The sequence below is a fragment of the Lemur catta genome, chromosome 8 (genome assembly GCF_020740605.2).
Source record: "Lemur catta isolate mLemCat1 chromosome 8, mLemCat1.pri, whole genome shotgun sequence".
In the NCBI taxonomy this organism is placed as follows: domain Eukaryota; kingdom Metazoa; phylum Chordata; class Mammalia; order Primates; family Lemuridae; genus Lemur; species Lemur catta.
In genome coordinates, this window is record NC_059135.1 from 56,707,711 (window position 1) to 56,725,661 (window position 17,951).

At 39.3% G+C, this 17,951-nt stretch overlaps 1 protein-coding gene across 1 annotated transcript in view; it reads right to left on the reverse strand.

The window, feature by feature from the left end:
• CERS6 (ceramide synthase 6) overlaps positions 1-17,951 on the reverse strand; it is a 257,944-nt gene that overhangs the window by 48,568 nt on the left and 191,425 nt on the right. The window contains exons 5-6 of the mRNA XM_045559832.1: positions 15,605-15,655; positions 12,157-12,249 (exon numbers count right to left, since the gene is read on the reverse strand). Of these exons, the coding sequence (XP_045415788.1) occupies positions 12,157-12,249; positions 15,605-15,655 (144 nt within the window). The remainder of the gene's footprint in view (positions 1-12,156; positions 12,250-15,604; positions 15,656-17,951) is intronic.

Here is a 17,951-nt window from a genome sequence, read left to right on the forward strand (position 1 = left end):
GATGTGCACAGATGGTGAAGAATATGAAATACTTCTAAAGTGCAAGGCAAAGAAAAGGCTCTTCTCTGTCAGATGCAAATGGCATGTATTTAGCTTTCCTAAATTTAATAAATAAAATTAATAAACTTGTAATCTAACTCATATAAATAGAAATAAGGTAAAAAGCACCAGGTTACCCACTGAACGGGTTTTCAAACTCTCTAGGAAAAGAAGGAGAGCAGCATAGCTTAAAGGTGATTTCATTTTATGGCAACTGTAGTAATAATAGGAATCCTCTTTTTTTCTTTTTTTTTAAATAGTTCTTTCTCAACACAGTATTCCTGGGGGGAGGGGGAATAATTCTCTTATTTGAACCCTCAAGGCTCATAGAAATTTGCATGACTTTTAACAGAGTAACTTGTTCTTCTTTTTAAGGAGCAATAACAATAGTTTTCCTTTCTTTTCACTTGGGATTTTGCAACCTGGGGGTAAAACTCAGAATGCTGGGAGCAGCACTGGCTGTTTGGGAAGTGGACTCCAAGCATGTAACTTGGCAACGTGCAAGGGAGAGCAGCCACTCAGGCTCCACCTCCATTCCAGAAGGAACAACAGATGGAGAGGGTGAAGATTTCAGAGGAAATTTACATATGCCAAGAATAATGAGTTAAACAGCTTTTCCATTGAGGAATATAAAAATATAACAGATTCTCAACCTTTGGAGATGGGTAAAGTCCCGATAAATTGATGAATATATACATGAAACCTCTTAAAAAAACAAAGAAAATAAAAAACCAAAAATGCAAACTAGTATACTAACAAATCTTAATATTAAAGCTGTGTTATAATCAAAATAAATCCTAGAATAAGTCATTAAAGCAAAGAGGAAATATAATATCATGATAATTAGCTGCTTTGTCCTGCCTTAATAAAGTTTCTAAAATAACTAGTAGCACAACTTCTAAGGCATTAACAATTTGGTAAAAAAAAATAAGAGACTAAAAAACTATTCATGTTTTGAGACAGTGACTAAAATTAAAGTATATTCAGGGTGATTTACAGTTGGTTCTGAGTTGTTCCTCATTAGGCAATTTGAGGAAAAATCATACTTTTCTCTTACCAGTGCAAGATATGAAGAATTCACATGAATGTGTATAAATGCCAACCTTTGGGTATCTGCAATTTCCCACAATTTATCTGGCTATTATATTCTGAATAGACTTGATTTTTGGCTCACTATAAAGAGTTGGTTAAAAAGTCTATTTAAAGCAAGATATTTCAAATAACAAAGCTCTTCAAAAACTGTAACTAGAATTCACTTTTATTCTCACGTATAGCCTAGGTTAAACATTTATAGGAAAATCCGGAAAGGAATAAAAACTTGTGAATTATATGGGAGATGTTTGTTCAATTATAAAGTGGAGGAGTCCTGGCAGGAATGAGTCAATTATTGTGTTCTCTGAAATTCAGTCTGTGAAAAAACCTCATTCACACTAAATCTAGAGTCGACTCTATTTCAACACTTTTCCCCAATAGATTAGATTTTTCTCCTTTTGGACTAACTGTATCCAGATTTAGGTCCTTGAGGGAGATAGCTGTCACACAGATTTCATTTTAAAAACAGCAAATGCCAAGAAATTAATTGGTTAAAGACTTTGAATTTACTATGGTTACTATCAAAATATTTATAAGATATATAATGATGTAATTTAAATATATCTACTAGTCATTCTCAAATCTGACATCCTCACTATTCACCAAAAATGCACGTCAGGTCATTCCACTTTGGGGTATAGATGGGCAAAGGGCCAGATGGCCAGATTTGTGTTTGTAAATAAAGTTTTATTGGAACACAGCTACACCCATTTGTTTACTTACTGTCTATGGCAGCTTTCAGGCTACAGTGGCAGAGTTGAGTAGTTTTGACAGAGACTACATATCTCACCAGTTTAAAATATTTATTATCTGGCCCTTTACAGAAAAGTTTTATTAACCCTATTTTAGAGCCACATCAAAGGATGTCTTATGGGACACTTAGTTATATTCATCCGAGATGTGTCAATTGCATAGTCTCTTGGCCAACTTCACCACACTTTCTTCAGACAATGTGTAAGAGATTTAATTTTCATAGCTATTCTGAAGTAACCCATTAAATATTACTCTCAAAATTCAGATAAACTATAAATAAAGAGTTCTGGCAGGTACCACCATCAAATTTTCATGATCAATTATAACTACAACTTCAAAACACTCTGAAAAGCAAGGAGTCTCATCACCAGCTTCCAAAACCAAGAGCTGCCTATCTGAATTCAGTAATACTCTCTCTACTGCTAGATGTGCCACTACTTTATGGCTTCTGGAAACATATATAAATGAAATAAAGAACTGTTGTATAAGCAGTGTTTACCCAATCTTTCACCTGTGCAATATTTATGAGCCCAACTGAAGATCAAGAACTCATAAGCTTGTCTTCTGTGAATTATTTAGTAATATTTAATCTTTAATTGATTTTATTACTGTGAAAAAGGACACAATAAAATTTTATTCGTGCAATAGAAAACAGTAAGATCGTGCCAATGATTCGCTTCCGGAGGGCCTGGCCAGAGCCTGGAGCTTGATTTGCAATGACCCGGCGTCCTCCTTCACACTTTCCTTCTCCCCATCAAAAGCACACTCTCCAAAAGCACTCTGCTTTCAAATGACGCAAATATTTTTTTTTAAAGTATACACACATGTCTTTATTCATTGAACTTTAGGTCCACAGAAACTCTCCATCACTATAAGCCTTGTAAAATTACAAGTGCCTGCAATTGAAGGCCTTCAAATACACCTTTGGGGCTCTGTTTGAATTACCCTTGTCCCAGTCATAGTTTGTACAGGTTTTAATGGGGAAAGGTCACTTCTGAGACATTTAAAATATACTCAACACACCATTCTTAAATGTCGTGAGGGTTAACAGGCTTAACTCTCCCATCTTTGCAATAATCTCCAGGGACAAAGACAGTGGCAACACTTTATGATATCAAGTATACCCATTCGGGTTGAAAACATCCAGAATGATCAGTAGGGGGCAGATTGTGTTCACCTAAAATCAGAAATAGCCCAGGACTCAAAAGCCATCGTTCATTGACTGCAAAGGTCTTAAGGCCCAAAATGACAACGAACAGCCAAGGATTTAACTTTGTGCTTTAGATGGAAGATGGAAAAAGTCTCCTTCAGGTCAATCAGGATGGGACGGTACTGGGAGCTGTCAGGAGGGGTTCAGGGGAACTCCTATCAGCCTTAACTTCCCCCTCCTAACCCCTCTTCCTTCAGCTGCCTGAGCTGTCCACCCACAACCCTTCGTACACACAGAACTCTCAGGACAGACTCTCCTGGAAGCTGCTTCTTGCCTCCATGTAGTGGCTATGCGGTTTTTTCTCCTCGCCCCATTCCACCTTTATTACCTACCCGGTGAACTATCTACCCTCCAATTGGTCTGCTAATTCTCACATGCCAACTGCTGTCTCACACTGACTTATTCTTAACAACCACCCCATAAAGTACTACTTTGAATTCGGTTTTATATGGAAGCCAAGGCACAGAGATACTACATAATTTTTCTAGGGCACACAGCGAGGATGGGCTAGAGCCAGGTCTGAATGCAGTTGTGTGAGACTCCAGAGCTCGGGCTCCTAGCCACCAGGGCAGGCTGCTTCTGCAAGGAAGGAGGCAGTGGAGACGGGACACTTTGGAAAGCACGTGTAAGTGAGAGATTAGCAAATAAAACAAGGCCCACTCCCGGAGGATAGGAAGACATGGGGGATCAAGGACAAAGGTGTGGAAGAGGCACTTCTTAGGATGTCAAAGGGAAGGATGGATGAATGGGTCGTTCATATTTGTGGAGACAGAAATTGAGGGAGTTCGTGACTCCAGGGGGGATAGTTAGAGCTATTAAAAGCCAAAGTGGGTGATTTCCCAAGACCCCTAGGATGACTTCAGAGAAACTCTTCAGAGGAAGCCGAATGTCTTGAACCATGCTTGTGTGATTGGGCTGGCTTGCTCTTAATGCTTATTCTGTGGCCAAGAGAAAGCCCTACTTTAGGAAGAGGATAAGAAACACACGGGCAGAACTGTCCCAGCTACGGTGCGCAGCCAAGCCCAGGCTAGAGCAGAGCCTCCAGCTAACTGGAACAAACACAAGTGACACCAGCAGAACCATGGCATTAACTATAGTCCAAAAGAATCATGTTTAAGGTAGTTGAGCTCAGAACAAATCAGTAGAACTATTTTAGAAATAAAATGTTATCGTTATTTTCCCAAAAAAAAGAAGCTGAATGACTGAACCTCCCAAGGGCAAGTGGAACCTCCTGCTAGAGGGTGGGACTCCTGAAGCCCTAAACTTAAGGATCAGAGCCTGAGACCAGCAGCACTGTGGGGGTCCTGGGTGTGGGTCCCTCTGTAAGGCAGCCTTTTGCAGCACACTGCAAGAAGAGGCTCCTGGCCAGCACCGTTCTGCACCCTTCATAGCAGTATATGGCAGAGTCTGTGACAACCCCAGGGCTGTCCAGTGGCCAGTCATCAAACTGTGGGATCTAACAATGCCCAAGAGCCTCTCCTTTGGCAAAGCACTCGGACACTTGATCATCAGAGTAAGCCATTAGTTAAGGCAGCCTTTGAATAAGATCTCATAAAATTGCCCCATAAAACACTCCTTTTCCAGACAATAGTGTTCTCTGTTCTTTCACCAGCCTGCACACAGCACTGGGTTGAAATGCTCTGAACACAGATGGTAGCTTCTGAAAAGAAGCTGCCTCTTCTTCCCTGCTTATATTCTGAAGACACAGCAGTGAGGAAGAAACAGGCCAGAGGCTTAAGAGTCAGGAATAGCGACCACGGGAGAAACCTAAGTGTCAAGGGCAGAATATTGTGATTCCAGTCACGGGAAGACATGTAAGAGAGCAGCTTTGCACCTCTGTGAAAGAGAGGTTAAGTGGCCTGCCTGACCGTGTCTACAAGTAGTAGCACAGACGTTATGCAGAGAGAAGACTACATAACTCCCCATTGCTCTCAGGATGATCAGACGTCAGCTGGTGTGACTGTAACTTTTCAAGCAAAGAAAGGACAAGGTAATACAATCTGAGGCACTACCTGGGAGTCATATTCTTAGGAAAGACTCAGAAATAACCTAGACCAGCAGTTTACACACATTTGGGCCTCAGGAACCTTTATAGTCTGAAAAATTATTGAGGACACCAAACAGTATTTGTTTATAGGGGCTATATCTATCAGTATTTGACACATTGGAGGTTAAAACTGAGAAATTAAAAAAAAAAACATTTAAAATACATTTATATTTTAAATAAAAACAAACTCCATTACACATTAACTAATATTTTTACAAAAAATATTGGTGAGAAGAGTGGCATTGGTTTACATTATTGCAAATCTCTTTAATGTCTGGCTTAATACATGAGCTGGATTCTCATAAATGTCTACACATTCAATCTGTTGCTGTATGTTGTTTTGAAGTATGAGATAAAAATCTAGTATCACACAGATAAATAGCTGGAAGAGGGAGAACTATCTTAATAATTTTTTTGGATAGTTATTGATATTCTTCTTTGATACTATACCAAAACTTATCAAGTCAGATATTCTTAAAGGTTAGTTGTAGAATCTAAACTATATCAATACAGTTTTTATATTCTATCACATTAAAATCCATTGGTCTTTCTTGCCGTTTGAATGGATCTTTCACTTTTGTGTGATTTTATATCATGCACTAGTCACTGGGTAAATACTGGTTCACTGAATTAGTGATTTTTTTTTATAAAATATTTTTTAAAAAGTCACATTTGTTACTATAACTACCAATCTCATCAGAAAAATGTAAGTACTGAGATGCTGTCAAGCTCTTGCTGGCGTACCTAAGCTTTCCAAAAATCTAGTTTTTGCTTGAAAGCTTGAGTTTTATCATTAACAAATACTGTCAATTGCTTTTATTGAAACAACTTGACAAACTCACTTTGTGCATTTTCAAGAAAATGTCTGCCAAATGCACAAGTTGGAATAACCATAGTATGTCATTCTTTCAAGTAAAAATGGGCTTCTATGGAAAAAAAGCAGCTAGTTCTTCTCAATATAAAGACCTGCATGTGATTTTTCTTAAAACACCATCATGAAATGTTATGCAGCAGTTTTAATGTTTTCCTATTTCCCATTTCATCACACAAAATATTTTTTTCAATGTATAATCAAGAATAGAGATTTAATAAAATTAATACAGTTGGCCCACCACATCCTTGGTTCTGCATCCATGGATTCAACCAATAGAACATTGAAATATTTGGAAAAAAAATAGACAGTGGTGTCTGTATTGAATGTGTATAGATACTTTTCTTGTCATTATGCCCTAAGCAATACAGTATAACAACTAGTAACATTGCATTTATATTGTATTAGGTATTATAAGTAATCTAGAGAGGATTTCTAATATATGGGAGGATATGTGTATGTTATATACTAATTCTACCCCATTTTATACAAAAGACTTGAGCATCCATGAATTTTGGTACCTGCAGGGGGTCCTGGAACCAATCCCCCATGGATACTGAGGGGTAACTGTATTTTTTACTGCTTCATCAAGGGCATTCTCAAGTGAAACTGACATTTTTTTCTTTCTGCAAGAGTATGGCAGTGAAGAATACAATGACTACTAGTACAGTCTGGTGCCACAGCCAGCAATTTTGCCCACGACTACTTTTGTATTGTCAGCACAAATACCAACACCATGAGAAAGGCAAATGACACCTTAGTCCTATTTTGAAAACAGTTTTGACCTTGCAGACCTCCTGAAAGAGTCTCAGGAATCAGCAGGGATCTGAAGCCCATGCTTTGAGAATTACAGATTTAGACAAATTATTTCCAAATCCTGTCCTAAGACATAACAACTAGCCATATTGTTAATAATATTTGTGCTAGTCAGAATAAGCTAGGTTATGCAGCAATAACAAGCCCTTAAAAATTTAGGTGGTTTAAAACAAAGGCTTATTTCTTACTCACTACATGTCACCTTCGGTTGGGGGGCAGAGGAAGGGGTCTGCTTGCCCGAGTCTCTCAGTGACCCAGGCAGACGGAGCAGCCTCCATTTCCACTGTTACCCATCACTGTGCTAAAGAGGTGACAGCTCTAGAGAGTCTCACACTGGCTATTAAATACTTCAGCCCCAAAGAGACTCAAATCAATTCTGTTCCCAGCTTGCTAGTCATATGGCACAAAAGGAGTAGCTGGCTGAGAAGCACAATCCTAGGTGTGCCTGAAGGTAGAGAGCTGGCAATGTGTGGTGACTGCATTAACGACTGCAGTGAGATAACATTTATGGAGCATTTACGATGTGCCAGGCACTGTTCTAAGTACACGTATCACTTATTTATGCTCACATCTCTCCCATGAAACAGGTTATATGAACTCCATTCTTTGGATCAGGGAACCAAGGCACAGTGAGGTCAAGTAAGTTGGCCAAGGTCACACCGAATTAGGAGTGGTGCTGGGCAGGTGGATGGAGTCCAGAGCCCATGCCTTTAACCTCTAAGCTATTAATACATTGCCCATGATGATGTTTTCCCCAGTCCAGGACAAAATGAGAAAAATAAGGACTTTTTCATAATGATAAATTTAAAGAACTGTCCTTTATTACAAGATGTTCTTTCTCCTTTTCTTAAAATGTCCTTTCCTTTAGGAATTAATAATGACAAATGGTAGGTGCCTTTTGACCCTTCCTATGAGGAAAAGTAAAAGGTTGGCAACCTTACATTAGTTACTTTTCATAATTATTTTGTCAATTTTATTTGACCAAAAATACAAAACACCACTAGTGTTGAGTTTTTTATTTGTTGGAGCACCAGGCTTTGATTCAACCAAATTTTGGTCATTTTATGATAAATACTGTACTAAGCTCTATTTGTCGAGCAGTGTCAGTGTACTAGATGGTTTTATGTACGTTATTTCATCGAATTCTATGCTATCTGCTTCCTTGTAAGAAGATTAAAATATGCATTTTTCTTTACCCTAACACTGACTGAAGCAGGAAAGATCTGGAGTGTGACAGGGTCCCCAAAGGTAGCTAAAGCATTCACAGTAATGGACTCCAGTTATATTGTCTGCAGAAAGTTATCAGAGAACAAACACAAGCCCATCAATAAGTGTCTTGCTAAACCTAATCATCATACCTCTTTCAGTCTGGAATCTTTTCTAAGACGTAGTCTTTCTCTCAGGTTAAAGACCAAAAGAGCAACAAGTTGACTTCACCACCTGGGCCTTGGAACTCCGCCAGGGATGCTTTCCTGACAAGGACTCTGAACACGAGCAGAGCTCACTGGCCAAGGGCCCAGGCCTTCAAGCCAAACAGCAGCTTAGTTAAAAGGGACAGAGGGTTTAGATATAAGCAAGTTGTTCTGAGCTCTAACACAAAAATATTTATTAGCCTCCCTTGGAAAATTTAGATGTGCCGGAGAAATGCTCAATGTGAACAGGTGCTAACAGATAAAATTTAAACAAAATTAAGCTTTGGGAAATAAAAGGTGCTTTGAATAATGTTGAGTACCAAGAATATGCTTGTTTTAAGAAGACACCTAAATGATTTTTTTTTCAATCAAAAGACAGAAGAAAGGAAGAGAGGAAGGGAGGGAAGAAGAAAAAAAAAGAAAGGAAAAAAAATCCTCAAAAAGGTTGAGATATCTTTGTAGCATATCACAGAATATTTAAATTATAAGTCCATTACATCTTGGCTAGTCTCTTCCCTCTTGAAAGATTAACAGTATTTCTCATTACTGAACAAATAAGTACCAACTGTGGAAATGATCAAAAGACAGGCAATGTGCTCCATCATCACGAGCATGAAAGGTCCTCCCCTCATTTTTAAACTCCAGATTCTATGTGGAAATAGAACAATTTTTTAAAAAGATGCCAAAAAGAAAAAAAAAGTTTGTGAATTTAAAATCCAGTTTGGAAAGATTCACAACCCATTAACTCAAAAAGTGATTGCTAAACCTTGTTCAAGGTATTGATTCTAAGAGTTTGAGGCATGGATTCACATCCAATGTTTATAAATCCTCCTCCCTGTTCGAAAATGGACATTCATGCTCATTGTCATTTAACAGGGGAGCCAAAGAAACATTTTCATAACCCTTCTATTAACAACCTTATGAACAGCCTTCAGAAAATTGATTTCCATACAATATTGCCAACGGGTATCTTCAAATATCTCTATTCCATAGTTAAGAAGCAGGCTATTTTTAGAGGGTTTGGTTAATATTTCCAATACAGAAGGTGTAGAATGTACCACAGAGCCTCATCGATGGTTGGAACAGCAGTTCCTCCAGGTAAGGGCGTAACGAGGACAGAACTACCAAGGACCCATGGGGCCATTCAGCAAGATGCAAAGAGAAAGAGCAAGGGCTGCAGCTCACGAATGAGAGATGGCAGCAGAGGAAAAACCTTCCTTATTAAAACCTGTGCCGAGGAATAAGCATGTCTGGTAGTGGGCAAATTCCCATTTAGTACAAGAAACAAGAACGAGTCAGCTGCACCCGGAATGTACAAAAGTACTCTGAGCAACAGAAGAAGAGGTGCTAGATGTGTAAAACAAGCCATTGGTGTTGACAAGGAAAACAAATATATTATTCATTTCCAAATACTGACAATATCCACAGGCCTAGGATCAATTCTATAAAACTTATTGTAAAAAATTATCCTTTTTTATAGGTGTTTTCTATGCTGCTGCTAAATATCTTAAAACCACTCAAAATGATACACTGCAACCCTTGAATGTCATTCACTTATAAAAACTGAGATAAAGGTCATTTGGCTTAAAGGAATGAAGACTGAGCCCTCTTGGCTCACTGAACAGGTATGTTACACACACGGTGAGAAAATTCAAGCAACTGGAGGGGTTTTGGTGACTTCTGATATAGCAGTATCTCTGTAGGACTAGGCTCTGGAAACCAAGGACAGCTACTTCTGCTTTTATTAATAATAACCTCTTTGTCTCTGGATGGCACCCCTAATTCTCATTAAGCAAAAGAAGAACCAATAAAATGGCAAAGAGCTGTGAAAGGCTTACTACCTCTAATGTCAAGAGCACGGCAAGGCAAGGCGAGGACTGCGTACACATCTAATCTAAGAGTGAATCATAGGACGTCGTTTGGTAAACCTGGCCTCTAATTCATTCCCACATTGCATGGCCTTGAGAAACTTAGATAAACTCATTGTGCAATTTTCCCAGGTTAAAAAAAAAAAAAAAAAAGGGAAGAATGTTCTATGTTATGTAAGTGTTTTGTGTGACTACCTGGACAAAAGGGCTCCTCAAAAAGAAAATAAAATGCAAAATGAGCCTCAGTAGTACTTGGTACATAGATGATCATCAGTCTACAAGTATTGCCACTATATGAATGAAGAGGGCTCCTCATGTAACACAGGTGAGGAGGGGGAAATAGAGTATATTTTAGCCACAGGCAGAGTCTTGCAAAAACCAAATGTGCATAGAAAAAACACTAATGTGTTTGGACAATGGTGAGAAGATGTTAGTAGGTAGGAGGTACGTGTGTGTCAAACGGGGAGAGCCGGGTGGGCAACTGAACTGCAGAGGTGGGTCTGAGTCATGCTGTTTACAATCCTGAATATCGTTCCCAGTATTTGGGCTTTGTCTTGAAAGTTTTAGAAACGTAACTTGTAGGTGGCAGGTAGATAAGAGTGACTACTTAGATAGAAAGACTGTTTAGGAGGCTATTGTACTAGAGTGGGCAAAAGCAGAGAGGATTCAAGCTGAGTGTGTCAGCAGTAGCAAGGAAGTAAGTACAAGGAGTGCCAAAGAGGAGAGCAAAGGAAAACACCCTGGCTTCCATGACTGTGGCTGTAAGGGTTGCTGGAGGAAGAACAAAGCTAGGAGATCAGGTCTTCAATCTGGAATACTTTGTATGTGAGGCTTAGTTTCCTCATTCATAAAATGAGAATAAATAATAAATAATCAAACTGATTCTTGGAGTTGTTGTGAGGATGAAATGACATGATAAACACAAAGAACATGATATAGGTTGAATATCCCTTATCCAAATGCTTGGGACCAGAAGTGTTTTGGATTTCAGGGTTTATTTTTTTTTTTTTTGGATTTTGGAATGTTTGCATTATACTTACCATGCAGCATCCCTAATCTAAAAATCCAAAATCCAATGAGCATTTCCTGTGAGCATCATGTTGATGCTAAAAACGTTTCAGATTTTAGAGCATTTTGGAGTTTGGGTTTTTGGATTAGGGATGCTCAACCTATATACTATTATTAATATTTATGACTAGAGATGTGGAAATATGGACCCACAGAGAGAATCTGGAGCAGACGAGAAACATTTGGGAGTTATTGGTAAGTAACTAAGAAGCTGTGGCTGGAAGTGTCCGGAGGTACAAGCTTGATCATGCAGAGCAACGGCACCCTGTAACTCTAGTCCAGAACCCTGGTGTACCCCAATATGTAGAGCATGGGGCATTAAGATGGAAGCCAGCAAGACAACCTTGAAGGATTGATCCAAAGATGGGAATCTTGAGAAAATGGTGTTATGGAAAAAAGAAGCAGTGAAGAGCCAAAAGTGCCAATTCTGCCCAGAAGCTGGTAGGATGAAAACCAGAATAAGCGGATTTAACACTTAGGAGGTCATGCGTACCCACAGCAAAAGCAATTCCAGCGGAAGAGAGGGGTGAAAACCAGATCACGGTTTATTTACGAATGTTGCATTTCTGTGACATATTTTGATACTAGATAACCCTTTAATTGGGGAATTCATTCTGTAGGGCTGAAACACTGAGATTTTACTCTTCCCCAGAAGCTACAAATAAAATTTTTTTTCTTTAATTTGGAGACCAGAGGAACTTAGGAATCAGATTGAGAGAACAGCTGTCGGGATTCGTTGCTGTATATTTTTTTAAGGAGAAAAGAACATCGGGTTTTTGGGAAGAGTAAAAAGACCAATAGGAACAAAATACAGAACAGCACAAACGAAAGTAGAGAACTTTTTATAATAATGCAGCAAGTAATACTAACCTAGTGCTGCCAGGAGAACAAAGGTGAGTGACTTTGAGACTCTGCACCCAGCTGCCAAGGGCCATTAAAGACGCATGTTTGCAAGCACTTTACAGCGTAACTGCTCTTACCTTTCTTTTGATATCAGTGAACTGGGAAAACATTAAAGACCAATAAAAGGACAGCTCCAGGATGTAATAGTAGTGAAGGTCAGTTGTGAGTGGCTGAGGATGAAAGAAAAAAGGGAAAGATTAACAGTTAATAGAGAACTGAAATCTGTATCCCAAACATCTCAAGCTCAGTACTCAAAAGTAACACAGTCTTGGACCTGCACAGGCGCAGTTCCTTCCCTATTCCATTTGCAGGTAATGGGACTTTGAGGATGTCTCTCATCCACATTACTTTTATTTCATTTCCAACCTGAAAAGCATTAATCAGCATGAACAGTTGGGACCCAATTCATTATTCAGTTTAACAATAGCATTATGATCCTTTGATGTGAGTATCTGTAAGATTCCTTAGGCTACTTGAAAAAAAATTCTAATATATACAAAGAATAACTCTGGACAACTGTTGTGAGATTCCACAGTACAGGGACAATGAAGGCAGGTGATAGGAACTGGATGGAGTACTATATGGGTCACTGAAGCATAGTCTCAAGTTTCACATGAATCAGAAAGCTTTTTTGTCATTAGGAAATATACAGTACTACAAATATTAAAAAGAATGATTCAAAAATATTTATTAAAAAATAAGAGGGACCAGAGAAGCTGCTAAGAGACACCAGATAAGGCACCCAGCCAGGAAATCTGAGATCAAGTTTCAGCTCCACAGCTTGGGTGGTATAAAACTTGGGCCTTAGTGTATTTGTTAAATGGGGGTGGATACTACTTTAACTGCCTTGGAGGCTCAGGGTTGGGGAGAGGCTCAGAAAAGCTGTGGAAGTCAGGAGTATTTATTTTCCCATAAATCCATCAAAACAAAAATTTAAAAACACCTTTGATGAGTCACTTTGGTTTTATTGAGTTGTGATGCAATGTCTTGCTTTACCAAAATAGAAAATGTTTGAAACTCATCACACAAGTCCACACTCCTATATAGAAGGAAATACTATATATAGTAAGTACAATTGAACTCTAAATGCTTTGTATACCAAGAGGTACATCATGAACAACTATCATGAGAAACTGGCTCTCAAACTACCAAGTCTAAGCATGGGAATGAGGAAAACAGTTGTTCCCTCCATGGATCTTTGACAATAAAACACCCAATGGGACAGGATACTCTACAACCAGCAATCCTAAACTCCAGGTGACCATGGGCACTGCTATGGACCTTAAAGTCTGTGTCCCCCTATAATATTTGTATGTTGAAGCCTAATCCCCAATGTGATGGTATTTGGAGGCTTTGGGGGTGATTAGGTCAGGAGAGCAGAGCCCTCATGAATGGGATTAGCACCTTTATAAGAAGGGACAAGATTTCTTCTGATGGTATTTCTGTTAGAGCAGGCTAAACTAAGACAAGCATTAATGTTTTTTTTTAATCAATCTCAATATCTCCCTAGTGAGAATATATTTCCCACTGCACTGTCCTTTTAAAATGGGAAGGCATTACCAATGAAGGATAGGTATTCAGGCAAGACATACGGCAGCAATGAAGTTTAGAAAACAGGGCCCTGGCTCAGGACCCTTTGAGCCAAGGGTAAATTTCAGTTTTAATGAGATTCTTTTACTCTTGGCATCACCATCTGGGAAAATTGCCCAGAGGAATTATCAGGGCAAGTTAGATCACATCTGGAAACTGCAAAGTTTTTCCCCTCATACACACACACACAAAAAGCAGCTAATTTTATTAGCATATGGTCTTCATCAAGGATGACCACCGTTCCCACAAGAGATCATAAATTTGTTCTACATTTCGGGAGCTGCATGCTGGATCACATAGAAGACAATCTTGATCAGAATCCTCACATACGGCACCTTTCCTTCCACACTACAGATGCTTCCTATTTTTAAACATAACTGTACCTACCTGGCTCTCAAACCTTCATGTTGAATCTACAGTGCTATGAAACAATCGGCAGCTAGCGTTTAGGCCACAGCCCTAGCAGCTCATTTTCTCAGAAATAAGCAATTTCTCAGCTCCAGCCACAAACGTGAAAGTTATTTTGGACTACATTATTAGAAAGAAGAGTAGGTATTACGTTTCATATGGCATTTGTTTCAAAATCGCTCATGTGACAGAATTTACCTCATAAACGCGGTGCATTACAGCAGCTGCCATGCCAACATTCCAGTTCAGATCTCTAGAAGCCTTTAATGCACTTTTATAAATAGAAATCTAGATTTACATGGATTGTGCCACTCAATATACGATTACAGGATGCAAAGAGAGTCTTAATGACAACATTCCAAGTATTTAAGACAGTAAAACAGCAGTTGGGTCTGAGAATTGCAATCGTATAAAGTGAGTGAGTGGCTTCAATACTTGCTTTAGTCGCCATCAGATATCCCTGGATGCTCACCATGTTCTGTTGCTTATTTCCTTCTTTTCTAATCTGAATAAAATACTTGAAAGAGATGGAAATGCAAACTGGAATTCCATCGCAGTGTGTCCTTTGCCTTGGACTTGCCCAAGGAGTATCCCTTGCTAGTCCTCACCGCCCCCCTCCATGACACTGTGCAACAGAGAAGACGGAGGACATTAACCTTATGCTCACCAAAAAAGGTCAATGCCTCTAAAAGACAACCCAAAAGAACCCCAAACTCAAAAATCCAAGTTGCCTGTTACAATGCATATCCCTTTATCACCAAAATACCTAGCTGAATTTGCTCATCTTATATAACATATCCCAATGGACCTAGAAATTACAGAAATTTCCCAGCTAGAAATTTCTAGCAAAGTTCCAGCTTTGATATTCAAATACAAACTGATCTGGGACCATAACAACCCATGCTAATATTACTGAATTCGTGGAAAGATGCAAAGGAATGTCAGTGAGCAGAGATCTAAATGCTCCCTTGCTGGGATACAATTTTAATCTCATTTTCAGTGATGCTTTCTTTTAGCTGCAGGAATAATCCATCATGTGTAATGATACAAACCCATTTTTCTGCGCTCAAGGAAATGGCGCTTGATTTATATATTTAGAGGCAGCTCTTAAGCCACAAAGTGAACTGAACTCAGCGTGCCTGATCCAGTTCCACGTTTGAGTTTTCCCACTTGTTGCTGAGACAGGCCTGTGCTGCCAACAGGTCTTCAGATGTTCCTCAGGGATTAGAAGCAGCTCTGCTTTTATGCACAGGCATTATCCACCTGTTGAACTGATTGCATCCTATTCTCCAGCAAATGTACTTTCCAAGTTTACTCCATCTGCTGAAGCAACTGGGCTTTGATTCTGAACTTCATTGAGAACATACAGGTTACTATCCTTACTAGGTCATGCACACATCGGTCAGCAGGAATGGGGCCAAAAGGCAAGGAGGCTGCCCGGTCTGTTGCGAACCACCTGAAACCATGAAATTGACTTCAGGAAGATACTTGGTGTGTGTAAAAACCCAGACAGTAATGCCTCCTTACCTGATAGGGGTAGTTGTACCAGCAGTGCTTTGTATTCCACAACCAGGGAGTCTGAAAAAAAAATGATAGACATATCTTACATGTTTTGGAATATAGATAAGAGAGGTTTATGATAGGCTCCTGCACTGATATTTTGGATTTTAATAATTTACCTATGTGAGAATTGAAGCTTAAAAACAACTAGGAATAGGTTATTAAAGCAACTAGTATCACACCATATCTTCTCTGGGTAATCTCCGGTAGTGTTTCAGGCTGATCCTGGGATGGAGTCCTGGCTAGTGTTTTTTATATTTTGCTGGTCACCTGGACATATTCCTGCTATGTAACCAGCCTCAACAGAAGAGCCCTGCAGGGGTCTCACAGAAACCAGATGCAAATCCTCCACCTCACTGTTTATTGATCAATAAACAATGCTGACAGTTAGTTCAAACGACCCTGAAACTCCTTAGACTCAATGTTTACAAAGCAACAATATCCATGCCTTCTCTAGGGTTCCATGACAAGCAGGTACATTTATTTCAGTAGGACACCTTAGATCAAACCTCGTAGCACGTGCCACCACCCCTGACCTGTGGTTAAGGTCTTTTTATGACAAAGCAATCATTCTTAATTTGAGGGCAATTACTTACCTTACAACAAAGTATAATCTGACAGAAAACCTAAGTGTACACACAGATTCCAAACATTTGTGATCACCAGGGAGGGACTGGTTTAGATTTAAACAGATAGCTGAATCATCCAATAATATTGGCACAAACTTTCTCATATATTTTTTTTTACTTTGTAATTCTTTTGCATCCCTGATCTACAGCTATCAGCACTTTCTGGTATACATCTATACACACTTGATATCCATATGTGTATTTCTTATGCTTAATTCCCCAACATCCTCATCAGCCGTGTACCATAGGGATGAGGGGGCTTGGCTTCATGCAGCTGGTATATGTTGAGCCCTCCCTATGTCCCCTACACTTTTAAAGGTATATCTTATACATATTAACTCATATGTATAATATCTTATACATGTTAACTCATTTAATCCCTACAGTAGCTAGTATTTTATAGATAGGTAAATGGAGCCCCTGAGTCTGTAACTGCCCACAAATAACTGTTAAATACGTAGGCAGTGCCAGAGTTGAAAATCAAATGCAGACCAGTCCCAAACCCAAACACCCCGTCCTGGAGTGTGATAAAACCTAACCAGACCTCAGTGGAGGGAGCCAGACTGGAGTCAAAAGCCATGCCATCCCCTCAACCTAAAAGTGCTCCAGAATCTTTATATTTCCATTTCATTCAAGTATTTAATATTATTCATTTACTTTCCTTTTTGAGATCTTAACTCTGGCTCCCGTTTGGCCATTTATTCCCATTCAAAACTATCTGCATCATGTGCTCTCCCTGCACGTAACTTCACGAGTATCTGAGTTGTAGGTGTGTCTGTCTCTTCAACTTCTCTGAAATACTTCTGAGGCTTCAAAAGTTTGTTATTGTATTTTTATGGTTATATAAATAATACGTGTCCATTGAGGAAGATATATAAAACATAGAAAAGAACAGATAAAAATAACAAGTTCTCATCACCGTTAACATTTTGATGTATAGCTCATTTTTTTACATAATATAAATACAGTTTTATTTTAAACACCCATATAGATACCTGTTTTTAAAATGTGGGTATGAGGCACCAAAATCTATTTTATAGTACAGTACCAATGTTAGTTATTACCTCTCTCATAAAGTTGCCTGTTACCTCAGCTGAAAGTCCCTGAGTTCCCTCAGGGAACTCAGGTTATGTCATTTGCACATGTTTGCCTGCCCAGAATCTCCTCCCAAGCTGACAGTTCAGCATTCCTTTGCTGAATGCTAATGAAAAGGAATACAGGAAAAAAAAAATGCAAGGCCTGGTAGTTTTTCTGGATTTATCAGTCCTGAGCCCACAGGGCATGTATGTGCCTGCCCCTAAAGATGCAGCAGTTATCTCTTTCACTGTGGCCACCCCGCCTAGCGACAGGCAGGAGACCAAAGGTACAACTCTCAGTGACCCAGAAAAATCCGTAATTCAGAGCTTCCCTTCATCTATGAGCTTCTTGGCTGATTAGTTTTCCTCTAAAACCCAGGCTTTTCCCTGAGTGCAGATGCCCATCACCTCGACCTGCTTTCACTGTGTGCCCGACACCTGGCTGACCTGCACAAACAGACCAGTGTCTGCCTCTCCCTGGGCTCCTGCCCACCTGGGGCAAGAGCAAAGGCCTAGACACTGTGAGTCTGACGGAGCCACCAGGGCCCTGGCTCAGCTTGCAAGCTCGTCAAACATTTTAATAAGAAGTTCTCTCATGTACATGTTCAC